The sequence below is a fragment of the Centruroides vittatus genome, unplaced genomic scaffold (genome assembly GCF_030686945.1).
Source record: "Centruroides vittatus isolate TY-2023 unplaced genomic scaffold, ASM3068694v2 contig_1408, whole genome shotgun sequence".
NCBI lineage: Eukaryota > Metazoa > Arthropoda > Arachnida > Scorpiones > Buthidae > Centruroides > Centruroides vittatus.
The window spans coordinates 269,507-294,757 of NW_027120884.1; the positions used below are offsets into that span (position 1 = coordinate 269,507).

The following is a 25,251-nucleotide window of genomic DNA, read 5'->3' on the forward strand; positions in this document are numbered from 1 at the left end:
AAATATTGATTGACTTCCGAATGACGAGAAAATCAAAGAGAGTGTGTATCTAGACAAGAATTACAGAAGGTATTCGACTAAGATGAATAGAGGTGATAGGTATTCTCGACTCCATTTGTCCTCCCATCTTTTCTTGTTCAACTTTGACTAAATGATGCAAATCTTCATTGTTACCAGGCTTATCCTACTTACTAAGTCGTACCTTTTTATCACACACAACTCCTTACTGCCTGAGCATTTACTACATCCAATATTTATACACGGCATCTCTTAATCAGCCTTCTTTACAGCCTATCTTATATACGTTTATATATAATTCAGAGTCAAATAACAACAACGTTGTTGTTTTATAATACAAATTAAATTTCTATTATTGCTTTTTATTATTAACAAGAATCTATGCAGATGTGAATCGTTTTATATTATATTTAAATGCCTTATATTTCCACTGAAACATTATTTTTAAGTGGTTGATTCGAAGTTCAATAATTTAAACTATTTTTAAACATTTACGTAATAGAATAAACTACATACGTATACATTCAGATTTGAAAGAAACTAAAGAAAATTAATAAAAAAATAAGATAAAAAAATACCGACACAATCTATATTTACACGACATCTTGTAGTCACAAGAGTGGAAGAAGGAGAAAAGATTTTGATTTTTAGCATTTGATACATCTTAGTTATACATTAAGTTATGAATTATTAAAAAGTGAAGTTGATTTCTGCGGAGGTGACAAGAATCTGCTGTAAACTAAAGCTTGACAGCGGGCTCTAAGAAGCCAATGATGTATCGTCGAGCAACCGCCATCAGTCGTATTGACATCAAACACGTACATACCTAACAGTGGAGAAAACGTGGAGCTGCCGCATGACTGCCTGACCTAAGATAGATCGATACGACCATGTTCGAAAGCTTATGTTGTATCTGCTTTGTACACCTTTACGATACCAGTCGAAACTAAGCCGCATTTGCCTTTGACTCAGAGGAGAAGAGAAAAATATGGAAGAATTCATCCATTTCTGCACCCAAACAATCGAAAATAAAATTCTTTCATTTAAATACTACCAAAAATTTATTCGGACGTAAGAACGTTTCCTACTATTTCTTTTTTAATAGCTTCTCTTTTTTTACCTGAACGAAGCGTTGGGAATAATAATAATAATGGCATCTCCTTCGGATGCGGAACAAATAAAAAGAGCCATTAATGAAAAGCAACGTAATCTCGATTTTTTTTCCTTCTTCTTCTTATAATTTGGACCTTTCGCTAATTACTTAATCAAGGAAAATTAGAGAAATAAAAAAAATGCTATTGACAGAAAATTAAATGTAAAGCATTTCATTAGTAAATGTTTCCAAAGAGAAATTAAATTTATTTCTATTTAAAATAAATAAATGCAAGTAACTGTGATAGAAAAACAGACTATCATCGTATACAAATTAAAATGTAGAAAAATGTATATTTTTTTACATGTTTTATTCCACGAAATAATATTTCTTGTAGAACTAGAAAGAGAAATTTTCAAAACTAAGGCTCTTTTTTCTAAGTACTACGTAGTACTTAGAAAGGGAAATTTTCAAAAAAATAAACAAGAGAATAAATGACGGCCGCGATATACTACATCATCTCCAGAGTTTCGATAAAATAAAAAAAGGGGACGGGCAAAATTTAATGAATTCCGGGCCATTAAGTCGAGAAACGAAGGCTTACACTAGAGATACGGCGCCATTCGATAGACCGCATTCAAATTAATAACTCCGAATACGTAACTTCACGCTTCCTTTACGTAACTTCCGTTTATATCGTTTAATTTCCCGTTCGATGCGCTTTTAATCTGAGCCACGAGTGAGAAATAACGATTATTTAAACTATAAAGAAAAAATATATATATTTAAATAAAATAGTTATTGAAATGTTTAAACAACACAAATGGATTTAAGTAAAATGAAGTGGCTTCTAACAGAGAAATTTTCGGTGGTGGCCACTCATGCAAATTCTCTTTTTTATACGAAGCTTTCACGCATAAAAGCATCATTAACTCCACTCCAAAGTGTTTTACATTACGAAATAAAAGTATAGATAAAAGAAATACTTTATTTTCACAGAATTTTCCAAAATATTTTACGTACAATCGACGAGTTTTTAGAAGTTAAGGAAAATAAAAGATGTATTGTATTTTTTTTTTCTTTTTAATTTTTAATTTTAATCAAAATTCTTATTACGAAGTTTAATACGTAAAAATTATTTGTCTAGTGATAAATTTTAATTTACAAAATTCCGATATATTAAGTTTTTAATGACGTCTATAATCTATTTTTAATTTATTTTTGTGACGAAACAGGTAAAATCGATAATGATTTTCATTTTTATTGTCATATCGCATATTTGTATTGATTTTCAGTTTTCCTAAAGATCGAAAAAGATAATCAATTCGTAAATTTTTATTTTAAGAAAGTGGAGAAAAGTGAATTTTTAGAAAATGGAAATGCACAGATTCGAGAATATTACAAGAATAGAAAAAGGAATCTTCTCCACTTTTTTTTCTTCTTTATATATCATGGAATACGAAACCTTTTGATACAAACATTCATTCAACATCTTATTTTATTTTTTTTGAATTTTTTGGTAAATCATTTCTAAATCGAGGAATGAGAAATTGGATATCTGCTTATATTTTATTCTGGAAATGCACAGTTTACTCCGGTGCATAAAATGGGAACAAAAATCGTGTAAAATGATAAGACGGCATTTTAACAATTCCCCTTCGTAATTTCAAGAAATTAATTATTAATGATTCCAAATTTCCACTTTTATGCTCCACAGAGCAAATTATCTTCACGTCCATATAATTATTAAACCGAACACAGACGTAAGTTTATACCTTTAACAGGGATGTAACTTACATGAATGCGTGGTTATAACTTACGCCCCGTTCAAGATTGAGTGTTTAAAATATTTTCTGCGTAAAAAGTCTGTTATATCATCGCTTAAACCCTTTATTTTTTTAGTGTATAACCATTACAGAACACGATCAAACTGTACAGGAATCAAAGTAAAGTAAAGGACTCACCGTCGTCCGAATCGTATAAATAAATGATAGACTTCCATTGATAATGTTTGATGACGTCGACGATTGCACGCAAATAAACGGGTTTCATGTTGAGGGCAAATTGCATGTCGCGGTCAGCCCCGGCTTCCGGAAACGAAGGGCTGACCAAAGGCATCTGAAAGGTGTTGGTATAGGCAGCCAGAGTGTGATAGGACGGTTCTGACGTCGGTGAAACCAATGCGAATATACCACGACTCAGTTGATTACAGACTGAAAATAAATAAATAAATAAAATTTTAAAAATTATTGGTTTATGCTCCAAGCGAAAATAAAGTAAGAATTTCATGAAAAATGCAAGAAGTAAAGCAACGACGTTGCTGTAATTCTCGCGATTTCATAAATGTTTACTTCTAGTAGCACCGAACGTAATACGCATTTCTGAAGAGGGAAAAAATATATATTTAAAAACTATCGAAGACTCGGCCGAATTGAAATTTAAATTATTCAATATTTTATATAAAAGTTATTTTACACGGCAGATCAAAAAATCAATTATCGCTATTGTAATTTTAACACATAAAACTGTCAACGTATTGATTTATTACGGAATATAAAAAGTTCTAATGCGAAGATTCTTGATAACAAAATACTAATAAAAAGTTTTAAAATGGGATTACGTCTGAAGTTTGGATTAAAGCTGTGATTTCCGAGGCCTAAAGAAAGTTTTATTCAACGCTTTATAAATTGACACACCGGCAAAAAATACGTCGTAAAGCCGAAATTATCCTTTTAAAAATTAATAAATAATTCAAAAACCAAAATTAATATTAAAATACTTTCATAATAACCTTAATACGTGTTAATATTCGTAATAATGCATATAAATTCTGAATTTCCTTTTGCTTTTATATCATAAAACATTATTATTCAGATTTTAAATATGAATTTCTTGGTAATAAATTTATTTATTTTGCTACGTTGAAAGAAACTTTGCAAACAATATCAATTTTCTGCAAATTTCCTTGATGAAATTTGCAAGTTTTGTCAATTCCGAGAATAAATTACCAGAAAGATTTGCAATTAGCAGACCTTTCTGGTAATTTTTTCTTGGAATTGACTTTTCTCTTTTAACTTTTTCTAATAAATATTTAAGGAAAAAGTCAGAAAAACAAATGGAAATAATTAAAAGCGTAGATAAATATTAGAAAATATTTTCATAAAAGCATCTATTATGAAAACTGTAATAATGAATAACTTACAGATAGCCTGTTGCATAATTTATATCGATACTTCCTTACAGTAATTTGCAATTAGTTGCTAATAGTTAAGATATTTATAACCCAACCATCTGGTTATATAAATTGATTTTCGGTGTTGCATAATCTATATTCTATTATCGCAAATTTACGTGCGACTTTGTTTTTATATTCATTCAAAATTAAATGGTTAAGTTAATTTTTCTCGTCCATATCCGTACAAAAATTTTAGATTATTATTCTAAAATAAATGGTGTTTTTATTCTTTCCCATGTTATAATGTTTACTACATTCTTAATACCGATTTTTGCTGTTATGATATGTACAATAATTAAAGTAAAGTTTGATTTAAATAATAAAGAAAAGTTGGCAACGTTGTGTTGGACTTTCCGAGTATTCTTTGTTTGATTTCATCCCTAATAATTGCTACCATTACGTTTGTCTTCGGATTGATTCGGGAAATGTTAAGGAAGTGAAACCATATCTCCCAAACCAATTGTCCAATTTGTCTGAAAATTACTAGAAAACTTTATTCTTAATACCCAAATATCTCTGCAAAATTTCAGCAATTTTAATTAAAAAAAACGGGAGTTATTAAGCTTTAAAAATGAGTGAACAAAATTGTTTCCCTCCCATATAAACACTAACATCCATTAAAACAGAAAAATCCCCAACTTTTTTTTTGCATTTCTCATTGTTTCAAGGTCCTCTGTGTTCAAAAATATAATTGGGGAGTCATTTTTTTACTAATCGCCATACTTGGAAAGTAATAAGTGATAACAAAATTACTTAATGTAATTTATATTTAAGTGAAAAAATTACTTAGTTATGTAAGGAATTAATTCCTTACGTATTGTAATTATGTTAAGGCAATAATAAACTAAATTTTAAGGAATTTTTCTGTATTTATAAATGCATGAAAAAGATATGAAACGATGCAAATAGAACGTGGCGAGTTACGCTGTTACTCGACATCGATATGACATACAAACACGATGGTGGAAGGGGGAAAAAATAAATAAGACACGAAGCGCGTAACATCGAAGTGTCAAAGTACTGTACATATGTTGAATATGAAAGTTAAAGAGAAAGATGAAAACATGGATGAAGAGATGAAACGTATGGATAAGATCTTATTGCAATTCAAGACTGGTGCATAGAAGTAGCTATGTATGACAACAGGAAAATATACGTGAAGTTACAATGTAGGTCATAAGAAAGAAGATTCTTTTCGAAACGAAAGAAATATAAGTAATTTAACATTCGAAGAAAAGGATTTGTTTGAAGATTTAGACTAGAAGTGGAATTGTAGAACAGCAACTACAAAACATCGCGACACAATAAGGCAAAAAATTGGAACCAGAAGAATTTACGGGACGTATTGTACATTTGAGAAGAATAAAAAAAATATTTCAAAGTTAGTGAGTAAATATAATAATAACAAATAATTTTAAGAATACAAATAGTAAAGGAATACCTGACGATTTCATGCTACAAATTTCCATCATTATCAAGATGTGAAGAGTGGTGATTGATGGTTCCAATATATATACAAGTGAAATTAAACAAGAATGGCAAATTTGTTTACAAACGAAATAGTTGTCTCTACTACAAACTTAAATTTATTATAATCATTTTCTTATAATTCTGAGTTTGATAAAATAAAATTTGATAAAAATTAACACAGTTTTGTTTAAATTATACTCATAAATTTCCTCGAAGATTATAGTTGTTTTTATTTTAATTAAATATTCAATATTTGATAAAATTCAAAATTTATAATAAGATTTAGGTGCCTTTTATTTAAAAAAAATAAACATAAGAATACAAAAAAATTACAAATATTTGAATTGTTGATATGTAGAATTTCTCTATCGTGTCTGTTGGGAACGATGCACCTGTACATAAAAATTAATTTGTATGATATAATATTATAATCTAAATTATATGTTATATTAGTTGTAAAATATATTTATTAGTTAAAATAAATCGCAATTTACACTTCATAACCTATAAAGAAATATAAACATAGCACAGCCTACAAGTGAATAAAATCTATCAGGATGAAATCTGTATACAATACTCAAGATGTATAATATAAATAAATACGAAATAGAATTTTTTTAAAATTATACTTAGGTAGCACAATAAAATTACACCGAAAAATACTTTCCAATTAAAATCTTGCTTTAAAAATTAGAAAAGGTATTTACAATGCACATACTCGAGTGCTATTATTTTACGATTAATAACGCTAATTAAATGTATTATAAGTAATATTAAATAGTATAAAAAATAAAATCTCTTGTGTGAATACATGTAATGAAATCAGTTCGATTTTTATAAAAGAATAAATTGATAATTTAAGATAAAATCTGGTCGAAAATCAATAGAAAATTCATCTTGCGATAAGGATTAATAATTATAATTACCGCCTAATTACATTAAATACAGTTAAATACAAAAAAGCATATGATAAAAACATAACTAATCTAGGCATAAGAAAAGCTGTATAAAGTTGTATTTAAAATTATTACATAAATGGAGAACATTAAATGAAAAATATCAGGATAATTTAGTTGTAAAAGGAATGATATATAAAGCAAAAACATGCACAAAAACGTAGGATAATGCTAGTTAAAGAAATGTTTAATGCTTTAATATTTTTTCAAGATTACAAGTGTAATTTTTAGTGAGCAATGAGACAGTCTCGTGTTTTTAAATAAAATATTTAAGTATATATATCTAGCATATAACGTTTGTGTGTGTAATGTACTGTACATATTTGTGTGTGTAGTATATCAACCGTTTCAAAATCAAACTTATGTGATTTATATTAATTAAATAACAATAAAGACCACTGTAAACAAACTAATTGTAATTTATAATAATTAATTGGATCAAAAACGTTTTCAAATATTTAGAAAAATAAAAATTTAGCATTATCTTTTCGAAATAAACAAAAGAAATTAATGAATTTTGATTTATCCATCGTCAATAACAAAACCATTTTTCTTATATTAAATATTTGTTTATGATTATAAATTTTAACAAATCTTAATGTTTTAATCAATTTAATTTAATAATTATAATAATTACTTATATTAAATTAACATTTGCTTATTAACAATAATTAAGATGATACAAAATATATATTTTAAGCATTTAGAAATTAAAATTTATCGAAATAAATACTAAATACGAAGAAGAAAAATCTACAAAATTGTAGTTTTTAGATCTTTTTATATAATTAAACTAAATCTGTTGTCAATTTAAACTCAATTAAATATTAAAAATTCCATCACCTTTAAGTTTTGCTGAATGAATTGAATTTAATGATAAAATTTATAAAAATATAAATAACTATTACTATTATATAATTATTCCTTTACGAGAATATTTAAATTATTCTTGAATATTTCTGTTCTGCCATTTAATTTAAATTGACACTCGAAATTCATATTACTGAAATATTCCATTACGAGTTAAATTCGTACTAAACGAATACGTATTAAATGTAATTATTATTTAATAAAAATAATAATTTAAAATTACTAATGACTAATCGGAATATTTGAAAATAACAAAGGAATAGTTGTTTAACATATTTTTTTCGACTTATTAAACCAATTTATTTATTAAAACTCTTAATTCCTTGAAAACAAAAATGTATAAGACTATGTATCAAGTTACTGAAACCGCCTGAATTTAATACTCTTTAATGAGTTTATATTTAAATATATGATATAAAATATTAAAAAAAATTCTGCGTCGTTCCTCGAATAGAAATTTTAATTATAAGTTAATTAAAAGTCTATTTAAGTGGTAAATTCCTTTATTATTTTTTTAAGCAAGTTAAACGATGAACTCTTGCTGTTTAGATGTGGATAAAGGAGATCCAGGAACCCTCAAGAGGCATTCTTCTACCTTGCAGTAATAATATAATGCCAAAGAAATGAATATAAGCGAGCGAGTAAGATAGAATATCGAATAAACTTTTATTTATCAACGATTTCTTTTCGGGAAAAAAATAGTTTGTTTACATTCTCAATTAAATAAACAAAGGAGAAAACGGTTCTAAATATTATGTACACATTTAATAATTTGTAAAATAATTATTTCTTCAAAAAATACAGTAAAACTGTTTAAATAACTTCATGAAAGAATTTTACTATTTATTTAATTATTCTCTTGTAAATATTCGATTTAATTAAATTATTTTTATTTATACAAAAAATTATATAAAGGTAAATAGCTTTAAATATCGATACAAAAATTAATAAAATATTCGTGTAAATAGTATCTTGTATACTAGAAATTTAAAAAAGTAAATTATTTATACTGAAATATCTTGTCAAATTAATGAAATTTTCAAGTGAATGAGTGTAATTTTTGAATAAGTGTACATGTGAAATTTTTAATAAAAGTATTTCAGTGATCAAATTTTCATCTAATAAAAAAAGAATTTTTTATAAATTATTTTTATTAAATTATCGAATAATAATTTTAAAATTCAACAACTAGTCGAGTAACATTCTCTGCAAAAAAGTTAAAATTGTGTATGGCGCCATCTACTATGAGGTTTTATTTTTAAAACTGTTTATATTATTAATTATTATAAAAAGGCAAAAGCTTCATTTTTAAGATAGAGATTAATTTCAATAAAAATTGTAAATGATAATATCGAGTCAAATCTTCATTAAGTACGACCTCACTCGAGATATGACGCATGAATCCCCTCTATCTTTCCGCCCTCTCGAGCTTTAACCACCAAAATTTAATAGCATTAATGCCACTTAAAATCAAACAATCTTGCCAAATTTCAGAAATTTTTGACGAAAAGGACAGGAGTTATTAAGCTTCAAAGTGGGTGAACAAGATCATACATCAATTCCCACATACACATGCACACATACACACTAACATCCATATACACAGAAAAAAAACCTGAATCTTTTAAATAATATATTCTTGCTTAATACTAAATTTTTTATTTTTTTCAAATATATTTATGTAAAATAAATCAACAATAACGTATTATTTACTTGATAAGATTTATGTCTGGCTGAACACCATCTTAATATAATTCAACGTTATAAACATGAAGGCCCGTTGCATATATTTCTCTAGCGAGTAGGAAATTTTGTAATTACTGTAGATTTGATAGAAGCAAATCCCTCGAAAATTCAGAAGCATTTATCAAATTGAAGATAAGTGAAATTGGAAATCTTTTACAAACCAAATAATTCTTAATAAAAATATTCTAAGATCTTAACTCGTGCTACGTATTTATACGAAAATAATCCAAGATAATTGTTAAAATATTATAATTTCGGTAATATTTTTTACTTTTTGGAAGTAATTTCTAACCTACGAAGCTGCTTCCATTTGCTAGAAAAAATATTAAATTATATAATTTTAAATTTTCTTTTTTGAAATAATTAAATAATGAGATAAAAATTTGTACGATATAACACGTTTTCCGTACAAACGTGTTACAAATTACAGAAACGTTTACTTAATTTAATTTAATAATCCTATAGATATAGGCCTATGTTTTAACCTGAGAAAAATGTATTAAATTTATCGAATTCTACTTGTAAAATTTGATTTAAAAATGCCTATTTTAAAATAAAATGATATTTTTAAATAAATAAATTTATTTTCACGAAAATATTTAAAATGAATTTTTATTGCAAATTGTTTTTATTGAAAGAATTGAATAAATGATGCGAAAAAATTCGAAAGTTTTCTACATTTGTACTTCTTGCAAATTACTAAGCTTATTGTAGAGCAATGATTCCCTAAGTCCCCCTTGAAGTTGGAAGAAGACTCAAGGGGACTGGAAAGCAAGGGGGCAATAGGGGTGTTGGAGACAAGGGGAACAAAAGTTCATTTTGAACAAACAAAAATTTTAAAAAATGTAAAAAATACATGCACTTAAAACGGGGTGGTAGCTCAAAAAGTTTGGGAAATAGTGGTATAGAGTAACTAGAAACTGTACAAGCTCTAATTTCAATGAAATTTGTATAAATGAAAAAATTTTTATCGAAAAATAGCAAAGATTTTTACGCTAAGAAGCAATCAAATTATCTAAAAATATCTTAATAAAGTACGTAAAATTTAAATTACATTATTTTCCTTGGCATCTTTTCTATTTTTAATCATTAAAATGTAAAAACTTTTAATGAAATTTAAATATATTGATAAAGAATTACATATAAACACTATCTATCGATTGGAACGTACTGTATGTACTGTACATCATCCAAACAAGAAATTCGGACGTTAAACATCGTATCTAAGTACAAATGTTAATAGAATATCTTGGAAAATGAAGCTGCTTATGTAAAGAGGGGGTATTTATTTTACTACTATGTCATTTTACAACTCTACTAAATTGGTTCCTTAATAACTATTTTAAATTTTGTCGTAGGAGTGTGTGGAAGAATTAGCATTCCGGCATAATAATTAAAGCGTGAATGGATATAACATATAAAATTACTCAAGTTACTCTTCCTTATAAATATATGTATTATCCCAGCTATAAAGTTAATTCTATTCGAATCGATGTTTATTTAAAAAGTCCGTAATTAATTACTGTCTAAGTAGTTCTCTTCAAAATGATTTATTACTCTTAAATAAGTTGTAATAACCTCGTTTCGTATAGAAAGTGTCACAGTGAGATTTCAACATAATAGTTCGTGTCATATAATCTATTATATACTAATAATATCTTCAATATCGAGCAATATTACAACTTTAAGCCATCTAAAGAAAATAAAACTAAAGCAATTTCTTATTTTTTTATTATTTTTTATTTTTGTTCATCTTTGAGGAGCTTCTCACTCCTCTGTTTCTGGCATTATTTGATGGATGATGCACGAAAGGCAGTGTCTTCTACCATTCCCTTCCCTCGCGTCAGTACCATCTGTATGCTTTTTTTCTACGCGTTTTATGTGAGAAGTAACAGGCTAAATCATTTTAATAATTCGAAAAGAAATTTGTTTATAAGAAGAGTCATTAAGAAACTTGAATAAATATCCTTACTTTTATTTGTAGTGATGTAAAAAGACGATTCCGTACTCCAATATATTTCGATGGGATTCCCATTAATTTACTCTCTCTCTCTTTCTTCGCCAAGTTTTTTTTTGTCACTAGGAACTATATTTATATACCAGGACAATAAAATTACTCCCTCAATACTGCTGGAATATCGCGAGTTGCGTTAATGTCAACCCATACTGATGGACGACCAATGTATAACAACCTACAGCTCTGTTGTATCGACTGAAGATAAGAAACACGGCAGACAGAATGGTAATAGCCAAGAACATCTAAAAAAAACTAATGATATGGAGTATTTATTTATTTATTTATTGCATATTATCATTAAGCAAGTGTTCTTTTAATATAACTCCTTGTTTTCTTTACCAGAAGATCTATAAAACAGCGTACTTTACGTACACTATTCGTCACAAAGTAAATAATATTTTAAAATATGTTTTATGATTAAATAAATTTTAAATATATATATGTATATATATAGCACTTTGGCTTACACCGCGATAGATTTAACTTTAAAATCTGTTTATGAAGAATCGGGTGGAACTCGATGACGTGGAGAAGATTGCTTCCGTGACAAGAGTGTATCACTAAAGAAAACCCATCCCATTCTGATAATCGGTTTCGGTTTCGGATAGTATTTATGACATTCCCTTACTCGTAGATCCATCTGGATGCTTAGACATGATTGGAAAGACCCGATAATAACATTCGTTTACTGAATGTTATTGCTATTCTGTTAATGTCTGCTACAGATCATCTTCCGTATCAAAGCTATATCGGTTAACATTATTACTACTATAACAGGAGGGTGAACGTAACGGACCATGAATATGATATAAAACAATTTTTTTAAATTAATATATAAAAATATTACGGATAGATATTTAAGTATTCGACAAGTAATCCTGTTAATTTTGACTATTTGTAGTGTTAGACATGATACTCAAATATTATGATATTGATGTTGATTAATAAATGATAATTAATCAATTAACATGGATATTTTTAGACGCTTTTATTTAATTTATTTTGTAACGTACTGAAATTTTATCCCCTTCTAATTAAGATAGGAAGCTGAAACTTTACAGACACATAAGTCTGATGACGATGTATTTTAATGATGTTTTAGGGGTGGACCATCCCCACCCTCCTCCCTAACCCAAAATCTTATAAACAACTAAATGTAGAATTTACTCATGATATATATGTGTAAACGTATTGTAATAATATCTATGGTGGAGCGAGGTCATCCCACCATCTTCCACCCCATCTCGAAAAACAGCCAATAAAAACTTATTTTAAACATATATTAAAATTATATAATGAATTTTACAATTCTAACTCAATAGTACAGTTTAGAAAACAAGGACTATAAAATCATTAACAATCTGATTATTTTAATCAATATTATCTTATTATAGCCTAAGACTATTAAACAATGCTTCAGTCTTCTACACGAATAAATAAACTTAATTTGATACTTCAAAGCATCAATGCAAAGCAGGATTTACAAGAGAAATTTTACAAACTTTAAAGTTACAATAGATTTTACGAAAATGTAAAAAAAATGCGTTACGCAATTCCCGAAACGAATTTAATGACTTTTTAGTTAATCCAAGATTTTATATTTTTCGAGGAAAACACCAAGAATCTAATATATCTAGCATTTTTATATGTGGTGACCTTTTCTGCTTACCCAGTTGTGAACACAGGAAAGGCCCGAGGCAGCGGTACCACTAAATTTACATCTCTCGATTCAGTCCTAAAGTTGTTTACAGAAGAAGAGGTTCTCCGCAATGCAGTTCGGGTCAGAAACACTTCCCGGAATCATAAAAATTTAATATGATAGTTACTCTTTGCGTGTACAACTATAAAGATACAACACTTTTTGAAGCATTTTTACTTTATCCTCTTTTATTTTATACGCCGAGCCCCGTACTAAAAACTAATTTCTTTCCTCCATAATAATATTCCACTATAATTTTTTTTTTTATATTTTGCTTACGCAAGTTGACAAAATTTTAAAACCAAGTTAAAATAATCGATACGAATACGTTTAAATCAATTAATAAGAAGCCACGTTGTAAAATTCTGTTCGTTTCATTAGAATAAATATAATTTTATAGAAGAAATTCGTTTGAATTAAAATTCATTTGAAGAAATCCAACATTCCAAATCTTTTATAAAATTAGATATTACTTTAAAATTAAATAATAAGTAGTCAGATTTAAAGGCTGTACAGTACAGAATAACGTATACGCAGCCTTCGAAAATCAGTGTAAAATTAAAATAAATTTTACAGATAATTAAACAAAAAGGAATAAATTTAATAAATGTTATATAAACTAATCGAATACAAATTAATTACCGGCTTAACATTTATTAATAAAGTATTGACTTAACACACGAAGTAATTTGTAGAGTCGTGTAAGATAATGCTAGAATGTTGTTATTCTATTTTCTTTTAGAATATATTGAACTTCTCTTTTGTATTTGAAGCTGTGAAGACATAGGAACCCCACAAGGCATTAAATTTTACAAATGATAGCACCGGAACATGCAACAGTGTGCGTTCCACACAAGAAAAGGAGGAATTACTTTTGTTGTAGAGTCATTTCCCCTTTTCTTGGAGATTGCATAACTTTGTATGTTCGCCTGTCGTTTTATAAAATTTAATGGTTTTAAATGATTTTAATATTGAAATTAATCTTGATATAAAGTATTATTATACCATATATTTAAAATTCTGTATAAAAAGTTATATTTATAAGTAAATAAAATAAATATATATCGATGAAATTCTAATGGTGGCTTAGCTTAACATGAAATTTACGTCTGTAGATCTGGGCGTATTTTATTGCCGTTCGAGATTTGTTATATAATATAAGATAACCAGAATATAGAAAGGAATCTTTTGAAGGAAACTTCACTATCTCTTTTGAATTCTATTGAAAAAGTTGTATAAAATTCGAGTAAATATTTGAAAAAGTTTACTTTTCAAACTATGCAATACCTCAAGGGGATAATATTTAAAAAGTACGATTTTCAAGAACGAAAGTAAAACATATTTTTCATGTATCACTTATCGACTAATATTGGATAAAGGATACATTAAATAGCTTACGTGTTCTAGAAATCTTGAAAGGATCGTCCAAATCAAGGACATCAATAACAGCTTTTACTTTAAATCTCGCTTGGCTATCACTGGTATTATGAAGGTAGATGGCATACTCGAAAGCTGTATGTAAGGACTGTGTTCCCGGTGTGAAGATGGCTCCTAGGAGAAACAGGAAAAAAAACTGTATAAAGGAGTCATACAATTGAATATATCAAATTATCTATTAATATATCATAAAAATGACACAATTTTCTTGTATTATTGATTTAAAGAAATAAACAAAAACACTTCAATTATAGTTTTTAATAAGTTTTATATTAAAATTTACAAGAGATATACTGAAATTTTATATTGTTTGAAATATCTTTAATGTGTAGGTTTACATTAGTTTACATTAAAAACTATTTTATATATATATATATATATATATATATATATATATATATGTAATATTTATTACAAAATCTTTATTAATTTACAATCTAGAATAGTTTCGTGCTAGAAAAATAAATAAAAATCAAACAAGTGTCGCTGAATATTCACAAAAACTTATTCAAACTCCTAAACACAAATAACATTCCCAGAAACTTTACATGGTTTAACTAGCATTCACTATCGTAATATATAAATATAATTAAAACTTTATATTGGATTATCTTCTAGATAATCTTCTTTTACGTAAAGTATATTTTATGAAATCTATATTAATTTTACAAGAACTATAAACTAAATACGAAATTGCTAACTCTTAGTATAAAAGAGATTATAAGGAAACGTCTCTTATCTCTTACATAAATATACTTTACATTAGGTAGAAAGTAATTTTCTACATGAAAATGAGGAAATGAAGATGTTAAAAGTAAATGACTTAGAAAAATATATTCTCGACGAAAATAAATAATAAATGAAACAGGAAATGAATCGGTTTGCAAACTTCTCTGATAATAAATTGATAGACGAGATTGCTCTTAATATATCTCTATAACAGGAAACCTATTAATATCATTAGATGCGAGGATGCTCGCATAAGTTTATTAACACGTAAATTATTCTCCAGCACAATGATTAACTATTGAATAATAATTATATAATCCATACTCCGAATGAGGTAAGAATAAAATGTATAAAATATTCAATAAAAGTTGCCTTTATTTTCTTTCAAGTATATTTAAATTTAATGAGAAAACTTTCGCACTAATTACGTAATTAATTCATTCTTATTTCGTTATAAAAATAACGTAATAATTTCTAGAAGAAACTGCATAATTTGCAAGAAAAGTAGTTACTTCGATATACGCTCATAAAATATAAAATAAACGACTTCAAGATCTTTCCTAATCGTTCGAAATTAGATTAAAAGTAATCGAATCTCTAAGCATTTTTAACATAAAAATTTTTCATTTTTAAAATACTTGTTGCATCTTCTATAATTAACAACGTAAGCTTAAAGCCTATATTACATTTTTATTTTTTAAAAAATAATATATTTCTATTTTATTACTCTTAATAAAAAAATAATTCGAAAAAATAATTTTTTTCTATATTTTTTTTTACCATTTTTAAATTTAAAAATATATATTTTGGCTCAAAAAAAATTTTATAAACACGAATAATTCGCGCTTAAAATATATTTTATAAATAAATTAAAATTATCGATAAAAAATTAATTTTCTTAATAATATTTCGAGTGATCGCTTATTGTATTTAACAATAAACTTTCTTTTCGCGTATTTAACAAGTTTGTTGCAGTTTCTAGAAACAAAATATAAATATGGAAAAAATAAAGGAAAATGCGAAAATAAAACGAAAATGATTCGAAACTGGCAAAAATAAAGGTAAAAATCGCCGAATTAAATTATGTAATTACATAGTTGAAGTGGCGCTATCAGGTGTCTTTATATAGTGTACTTACCTATGGGTAACTTTTCAGGAACGGGTCTTACCAACGCCAGTATGCAAGTGAAGCTGACCAGCTTCCATGTCAGAACAACTTCCTTCATAATGATATTAGAAGATGTGAAACCGGTCGGTCATATGAAAACTCCATGGACTTTGGCCGTACGAGCCTCGAGCGACGACATTGTTTCCGACAGGCTGCAGATTTCTCGCGAGCCTTTCGGATCCAGCCACAGCCTCCGACTGCGCACGCGCCGATAAACGTCGAAAATGTCCGCATGGCGTCGCTCTTTGACCAGTTAGCTACGAATAGTTATCGTCGCTGCTCCACTCGTTCTTAAACTAATTATTCTGTTAAAGTTAGCCACTTACTCTTTATCTTCCTTTTTTAAATGTTATTTTAATTATTCTATATAATAATATTAAAATGCATTCGCTTCTATGTTACATGCTTTATCTTATTTCATACATCAGTATCGCGATAGTTTCCGAACGTACTATAAAACTCGATAGTTTATACTGACAAATTCCTTTAAAATTTCTTAAATTAGTTAAATTCTTAATAATTTATGTTAAAAAAACGCTTATAAATACGCATAAATTGCGAATTTCTTCCACGAAGAACGAAGATGGCGAATTACAGGTGGATCTTCGTTATATATTTTTAAATAATTAAGAAATATGTAGAGAGAATAAGAGCTTGTTTCGTAACATTCTACAGTTTCGACCGTCATTTTAGTTGTAGTTACTGGTAACCATAGCAACAATCCTATCATTGCTGGGATGCAACTTTATCTTTTGTTCTTCTCTCAGAGGTGATGTTCACTCTGGTTGATCACAAAGTATATTTAATTTTCTTCTTTCGAAGACAATCAATTGTTCTATCCCCGAGATGCATTCTTACCTTTATTTGCCCATATACCTTTTTGCCAGATTACTTTCGAGAATTACTAAATTAATAAAGAAAATTCTTATAAATAAATATAATTGACATTTAATTCAGTACAAATATAAATCGAATTTATCATATAACGAATTATGCCTTTTTTGATAACCCAAAACTTTAACAAGAATATTTAATTTGATTCTGCATCTAAATATCCATTCTTATTTTAATCGAATTCCAATTTGATTCCGTTGGATTTAATGGAAAAATAATTTTATGAAAATCATTTTTGTTATGAAAAATTAAATTTTATTTATTTTTCATTATTATTATTTAAAAATTAAATTATATTACACTTTAAAATGCGTAATTATTCGAGTTTTAACTACGCTTATTTATTAAATCTCAAATTAATAGATTAATAAGTTAATTTAATATTCATTAATACTAATTTTTATGTCTAAAATTCAAAGAAAAACATCTATTTAAATATTCTGACAATATATACAATGTTAGAGGAATAATTTATATTAGAACTAATTATAAATATATATTTATTCACACATTGAATAGAAAGACAAATGAATAAAGGCGTTATACTTAAGCATCATTAATTTTATTTTAATTAACCTTTGTTGTATGAAAAATTCTAAGCAAATAGCAAAATTAATAGATAAATAATATTAAATTTATTATTCAAATAAATCAAATTTTCAATTCAATTTTTAAATATTTTAATAAATATTAAATAATTCATATTTTTTAATAACTATAAGTATTCGCCATATTTTACTAATTATTATATTTAATATCGTAACATTACATTCAACAGTATTGATTTCCGAAGTGTTATTTTTCTTGTGTTTTTCTATATTTTTTCGAATTTATTTATTATTAGAAATGTTTTCTAATAATAAATAAACTTATTGTTGACGAAGGTACGAAAATAAAGAAATTGGTTTTTCACAAAATGTAAATTCTTGTGAAATGGCCTTGGGTCAGTGGAATTGTGTATAAGCCATACATACATAAATATCAATAAACATGCATTATATTCTGCAGTAATGTAAATATATCCTATATAAACATTGAATAAACTTCCATCTTCTTTTCGACTAAATCTTAGATTTTTACAAGATATTAATATAAAGTGAATAAAAGCAAATATGACAAATATATTATTTTGTAGTGTAAAATTTCATAAATCTGTACTGTACAAGTAATCTGGGTTATAATGTCAGTCACATTTGATTGTAATGTATTTATTTATTTATTCTAAAATCTGAAAAGAATTTTTGCCAAAAAAGAAATAATTTTGCTTAAAAAATATCAAAATATAATTAATAATGAATGTTTCTTTCATTATTAATGTGGAGGTGTCTTATACTACTAATTGGACATCGCCGTGTATTTATTTTTTTGTGTGTATAAAGAATAAAGAACAAAAATTAGAGAACAATAATCTCATAAAAAATTAACTACAGAATTATTTTATACGATTATTTATATTATTTTACAGTTTGTTTTTTATAATAAACATGTATAATTGATGAGTAATTGTTAATATTTCGTTCAGAAATATTTATTTTCAAGTAGTGTGTTTATAAAATGAAAAATGAATCTTTTAATTCTTCCCGATATACTGTTTTGAAAATTGAGAATAAAATATGATTAGTAAACAAAAGTTAAACTAATAAAGAGCTTAAATTCATTAACTACTGTTTCACTTAACTTTCAGTACTTTAAAAATAGTGTCTTGAATTATTTACCGAGAAGAAATCTTTTTTAAAAAAATCCTTTAATCTTCGAGAGTCGTGAAATTTATCATTTGGAAGTGAGTATCCACAGAGCTAAGGAGTGCACACGGGGTGATTTGCAGGTGTAAAATTCGGGCAAAATTAAAAAATTAAATATAATTTAAATGTTTAATTTAAATTTTGTTTTATTTTATTTATTAAATTTTATTTATTTATAATTATTTTGTATTCGCCCAGTTCGTCGTAAGTGTTGTGTTACTCTATACACTTACATTTTAAAAAATTAATAAACTACGTTATGAAAAAATAAAGTTCTATATTTTAAATCCCAATCTTTTAAAAAATGCTACGCGGGGTCTGTACAGAGCACTAACTGTTTTTATAGTTACAATAATATGAGATTGCTCAAATTTCAGTGTAATTATTCTAGTTATTTTGCCTGTCTTTTCGAAAAACTATTTTTGAACACGTGGCAACTATCACATCATCCGCGCTTGTCACTCGTTCGCCATCTACTACTTCCCTCCAAAAGTCATTTCCAATTTGTACCCGTGAACAGTTTGAATTTATTTTGTTGTTTGTACTTAATGCGGCCAAATGCCTCAGTTTCTAAAATCTTTGTTGTTTACCTGCACGAAAAAACACTAAGACTAGAATTATATTTGTAACTTTAGTTTCTCGTGAACAGTCAATTCTAAGCCGAAAAAATAGCATAACTAAATTTATGAAGAGAAAAGAAAGTATTTTAATTAACTATTACTTAAACTACTTTAATTGTTTATAAATTAAGACATTTCTTATTCAGAAATTAGGCATTAAAGATGTGTCAGAAAAGTTTCAACTAAACTTATGACTGTTTGATATTAGAAATGACAAGTGAATAGGGAATACAGATGCAATATGAGGAAGCGTGCTTTTTTCCATATATATCTGTTAATCAAGTGTTCAGTTTCAGGACGATACATACAGTACAGTGCATCTGTCAAAAGTATCTTCGAATTTATTTGAAACTATAGAAAATGGAGATATATTTGAACCCAATGATTTGTTGATGAAATGCTTAAATGAAAGCAGTATTCAAATACAAAGGAAACTTTCGAATTTCTACTAAAGTGAAGAATTGAATGGATTTTCGGTTTGTTTTTATGTAGTAAAGCGGAAGAGTTTTAGTGTATGTCATATATTTTAATAGGCTGCACGTCAAATCAAAAATGTCATTGAATCAATTTATTACTAAAGGATTTATGACAAGGTAAAGATTGAAACAACTACCAACTTGAAATACAAAATATCCTACGAATTTATTCATAAACCTCTGTCGTTAGAAACTAAAATATTTTCTGATAATTTTAACTTTATAATAAATTAACACAGTATAAACTTTATGTAAAAAGCAAGCAGGAATTAACAGTAAATAATTTTATAAAAAAGCAATGATCGTTTTTATATATAATGTTGTTCATTATAAATTTTCAAAGGTTAATTGTAATAAATACTTTCTATAATTAAACTGTTTTTATATAAATTGAAATGCCCATTATGTTCGATCTGTTCGATTTTCTAATCAATTATTTCTAACGAATCTTCAACAAATTAATTGCATTTGTAGTTAATTACTTGAAATTGCTTAGAGAAAACTAAGAAATTCAGGAAACTTGTTTCGTTTATTTTATATTCATAGTCTCCTAGACTATTTTATATCTTGTTCAATTCAATTAGGCCTGTTACATTTGAATAATTAGTTATTTAAATGTAAAATTTAGATCTTTATCCGTAGTACAAAATTTATTTAGAGATTCAACTGGATCGACAGTTGTTTTTACCATGTTAAACTCAATTTTTTAAATTCGATTTTAAACGCAGATCTCATCAGTCTAATGTAATGTAAATTTTGTTAAAGCGATGATTAAAATTTTCTTTATTAATGTCTGGTATATATCAAATAAACGTTGAATACACAAGTTCATGATACTAAAATCTGCAATATATCGTGCAATGTCACATATTATCTCGTATTAAAATGCCAGTTGAGAAACACCAGAACCATCTTTGTAATTGCCAAATGATAATTGTTATTGCCATACGTCATTTACTAAAATCGACAAGAAAATTTTGTTCCAGATATCTTTCTTATTTTTGGATATTTTCTTCAGATCGATGAACGTTGAAATTTTCATTCAGTGCTTTGAAACGGGAAAACAACTAATTATCTTTATCTCTTAACGAACTGAGATTTCATCTAACAACTGTAAATTACAATATTTCGTTCTTCAAATAATGCATTTTGTATATTTATTCGTTTATATTTTATGGTTTTCTTCTCAAACTCGTCTCATAATTAAGATAGTATTTCGAGTAAACAATGGCTTTATTCAGAAAATATAATTATAAACTGTTTCAACAAATTTTTAATTAATGAGGAGAAGTATTTTTAATTCAGTATAAACAAAGTAATTAAAATGAAAATGTTTTCATATTAGTGTAAACTTTCAAAAGAATAAGGGCGTTTCGTAAAATCGTTGCTAAATATAAAATCGAAATTGAAAAGAATTTTGTTTTATTATGAAATGGAAAATCTCATAAAATTTCTCTCACGTATATTTAGTTACACCGCCGAATAGAATTCAAGTCTTCTTTAACTTGTATTTTCGTAACTATGATAAAATCTATACATTTCACTTTGCATTTCACCATAAGAAAATTTCATTCTGCACAACAACAAAGCGTGTACTGTACTTCCATTTACACATTACATTTAGAAAAATATACTTTAGTTAATTATTTTTTTTTTAAATCTTGTGAAATGTATTTACTTCGATACATTTTTCCATCTGTATTTTTCGTTATAAATAACTGTAAATATTTTTTTTATGTTTTGATTTCAAAACTCAATTTTAATAATGCGAAGTATCGATCCTTCATTATGTAATGCGTATTGTTTCTGGTTTAGAACAAAATTTAATCATATCAATAGATTAGAATAACGACTTCTTTTCAAACTAAACTATTTTCTTCGAAATTTATTTATTTTTTTTCTAAAGTTAGTTTATTATAAAATATCGAATCGATTAATTCTTTCGTCACATTCATTAATATCGAAAACATCAATTAATTTTTTCTTCTCGCATTTCACGCGCTTACAAATCTTTTCGATAATTTAATTTTAGTAAATTCGATAAATTTTTTTTTCTTTACAACTTTCAGATGAATCATAAATTAAGTTTCAAAATTAACTATTTTTTAAAAGATGCTTTAGATTTTGTCATTTATTTTCTCTTTTGTAAACAATTCCATTGCAATAATCATTTTCAAAATAAAAATAAATGTATCTCGTATGCAAGTATTTTTTAAAAAAGTTTTATAATTAAATATATATGTATATAAGAAACAAATAAGGCTTTGTAAGATGAAATTTCGAAGGTTATTGACATTGTATATCAATTTAGGATATATGTTTTAGAAGATTTTTCAATTATTACATGTACTAGGAGTATAAAAAAGGATTGTTTACTTACATTATTTACGCTACTTGGATACAAAAATGATAAAACAAAGTACAAATCTTCATAGAAATGTTCTTTGGAATATGCAATATAATTAAAAAAAGTAAATAATCATTAGATTTATTTACATTTTTCTTATACCAAACTGTTTTTAATATTTTCGAATATTTATTTAACTGGAAACGAAAAATTCGAAGTTCTATTGGTATTAGAATCAGAATTGTCATATTTGATATTGAATAAAAACTTTGAATCAAGTAGAAATATTTTTTTTAAAAAGTCATCAGTTTAAATTTATATTTAATGTAATTATCGTTTGAATATTTGCGAAATAATTTTTGTTTCCTGTTAATGTATGGTAAAAATGTTTTTCATTTGATAAAATATGGAACTCATTAACACCAAAAGTTACCTACACAGGTGAATTGAATATATGTAAATTGCATCAGATAGATATGTAAACGAATACAGTACCTTAAAATCGCTATCATAAATCGTACAAAGGCTCTGAGCTTCGTCGTGTTCAGTATTTACAAGTGTAGCTATTGTTTGGAGGTCTTCGAACACCAGCCACATATGTACTGTTCGATGCAGTCAAAGACATTATTCATAGCTGAAGGAGTTTGAGAAAAGCAGCATTCTCAGTCTGAGAGAAACAGGATGGCAATTTCGCTGAGTTCCACTATTTGCGGCGTTCTGACATGTTGGAAGCAGGGATACCTAAGGGCACACATATAGGTGGCCAGGCTCTGAAGCCCCAGATAGATCATCTGGAAAGACAATTATCTGATCTTCAGTTAAGCACGAACAGCTGCAACGGAGTTTTGGTCTACCATCCAGTGACAGACAGAAGCCTCGCTAAAGTACTTGGTCTTTTTCCATACGATTGGCAGGCACCTAGAAGAAACAAATTTGCATGGATGGTGATTATTACACGTCCTACCATTAGCACTTTAACAAAGGCTACTTCATTTTTAGCAACGCAGAACGAGAGGAACACGGACTACTATAATGGCCTTTAGCAACAAATCTTAGAATACTACAATGTTAGAACTACTAATGAATACCTGAATCCTGCCTTCAGTGTTGAGCAGCACACCGCTGCCATTGCTGGCGTGTTGGTTTGGTAGCCATTTCGATTGACAGTCTGTCTGCCCTAGTAGTAATACGAGGGACATTAATGACACAGAGGTGCTGTAGGTTCAGAAAATCCTGCGCAGTAATGTGTCGTCTAATGGCAGGGTTGCAAACATTGGTTTTCCAGCTAGGATTTTCCAGGAATGTCTTTGTCACGTTGTCACACTTTCTCCGACTACCTGGTGTCCAGATTTTACGCTTGAACAGATGCCATGTTAGCTTCATCCAACTACGAGTGTGAGTGACCTAGAGCAGCAGTTGCAATATGTATAGGCAAATCTGTCGCAGGATAGCATACGATGTTTGTATGCCTGCATGGACGATTGTATCACCGCCATGTATCGGTAGTAATAAATTATTCAAAGTTAAACGACAAACCATCATCAATTATTCATTGTTTAATATTTAGCTGAAATTAGAAAAGAATAAAAGTTTTACACAGACATTAATAATAAGCATTTTAATTATATAGTTTTGATGTATAAGACAAAACAAAAATCATGTAAATTAATATCATTTTTCCTTTTCATATTAAAGAAAAATATTTCATACGAGAGGGATATCCATTTAAATAATTGCAAATATCCCCGAAGTCATTGAAAACATACAAAGATTATAGAAAAAGTCAATAAAGAAGCATCTTTCGTTCTATATTCTGATAGGATATAATTCCTCCTAGTATCAATATCCTAATGTTTGCTTTAAGGATAGCCCTACTACATAACTTAACAATGATACATCAACAATATCACGATTATCTGAATGGAAATACAGTAGTAAGAGAAACAAGACTGTTTATCACACAATCCTACAATATTCATTTTAATCCATCTAAAGATTTGGAATTATTATATACAATCTAACATACAATTTGAAAGCTGAATGAACACGAAAGCTGGGATTTTAATTTTTAATATAAATTAAATTGTATTTGATATGTGAAATAAACACTACCAAGAAATAAACTTGAATGTTTGAAAGTGTTTGTTTGTTTATTTATTTATTTATAGCATTGGAAGTTACGAAGTTACTTTCGAGTAACGTTACGTTATCCAAACTGGAATCTAATGCATTGTAACAGCACTTAAAAACGAATGTATAGCATATTTTTATCGATCGAATCCATTATAATTTATACATATTACAACTATTATGTAAAATGATAACAGATGTACTCTCTTATTACTTGAAAATTTTATAAAAGAGTTCTCAATTTTTTTTCTAAATGCATCTATTTTTTTTAAAACTTAATAAAAGACATTAATTATTTTATATGAACTTAAATTTAACATAGATAATTAAAAGTAATTATTACATGAAGAGACGTTTTGAAGTTTTCATTTAAAAAATTGCTTCACCGAACGAAATTATTTAGGAAAGATTTTAAATTGAATTCCATTTAAATCGTGTTATTGTAATATCATTTAAACAATTTATTTCTATATATTTACTTATCTTCAATATTATATTTTTGATTCCATAAATAGCATATTCCTCGAAGCTTCATTTAAACTTTTTAAGTCTATTTTGGTATTTTCACCCGAGGATCTTTGTGCTACGAAGTTTGGTAATCAAT

At 27.0% G+C, this 25,251-nt stretch overlaps 1 protein-coding gene across 3 annotated transcripts in view; it reads right to left on the reverse strand.

Annotated features, from left to right (window-relative positions):
• The window catches only part of LOC136968165 (glutamate receptor 1-like), a 63,487-nt gene extending 46,865 nt beyond the window's left edge, over positions 1-16,622 (reverse strand). For 2 of the 3 annotated variants that reach the window (XM_067262127.1, XM_067262128.1), the window contains exons 1-3: positions 16,409-16,622; positions 14,503-14,655; positions 3,076-3,324 (exon numbers count right to left, since the gene is read on the reverse strand). In XM_067262127.1, the coding sequence (XP_067118228.1) occupies positions 3,076-3,324; positions 14,503-14,655; positions 16,409-16,496 (490 nt within the window). In that variant the 5' untranslated portion in view covers positions 16,497-16,622. Of the gene's footprint in view, positions 1-3,075; positions 3,325-13,074; positions 13,204-14,502; positions 14,656-16,408 lie in introns of those variants that run through there. The other variant, XM_067262129.1, reaches the window with a different exon arrangement.
• Positions 16,623-25,251: the final 8,629 nt, after the last annotated feature.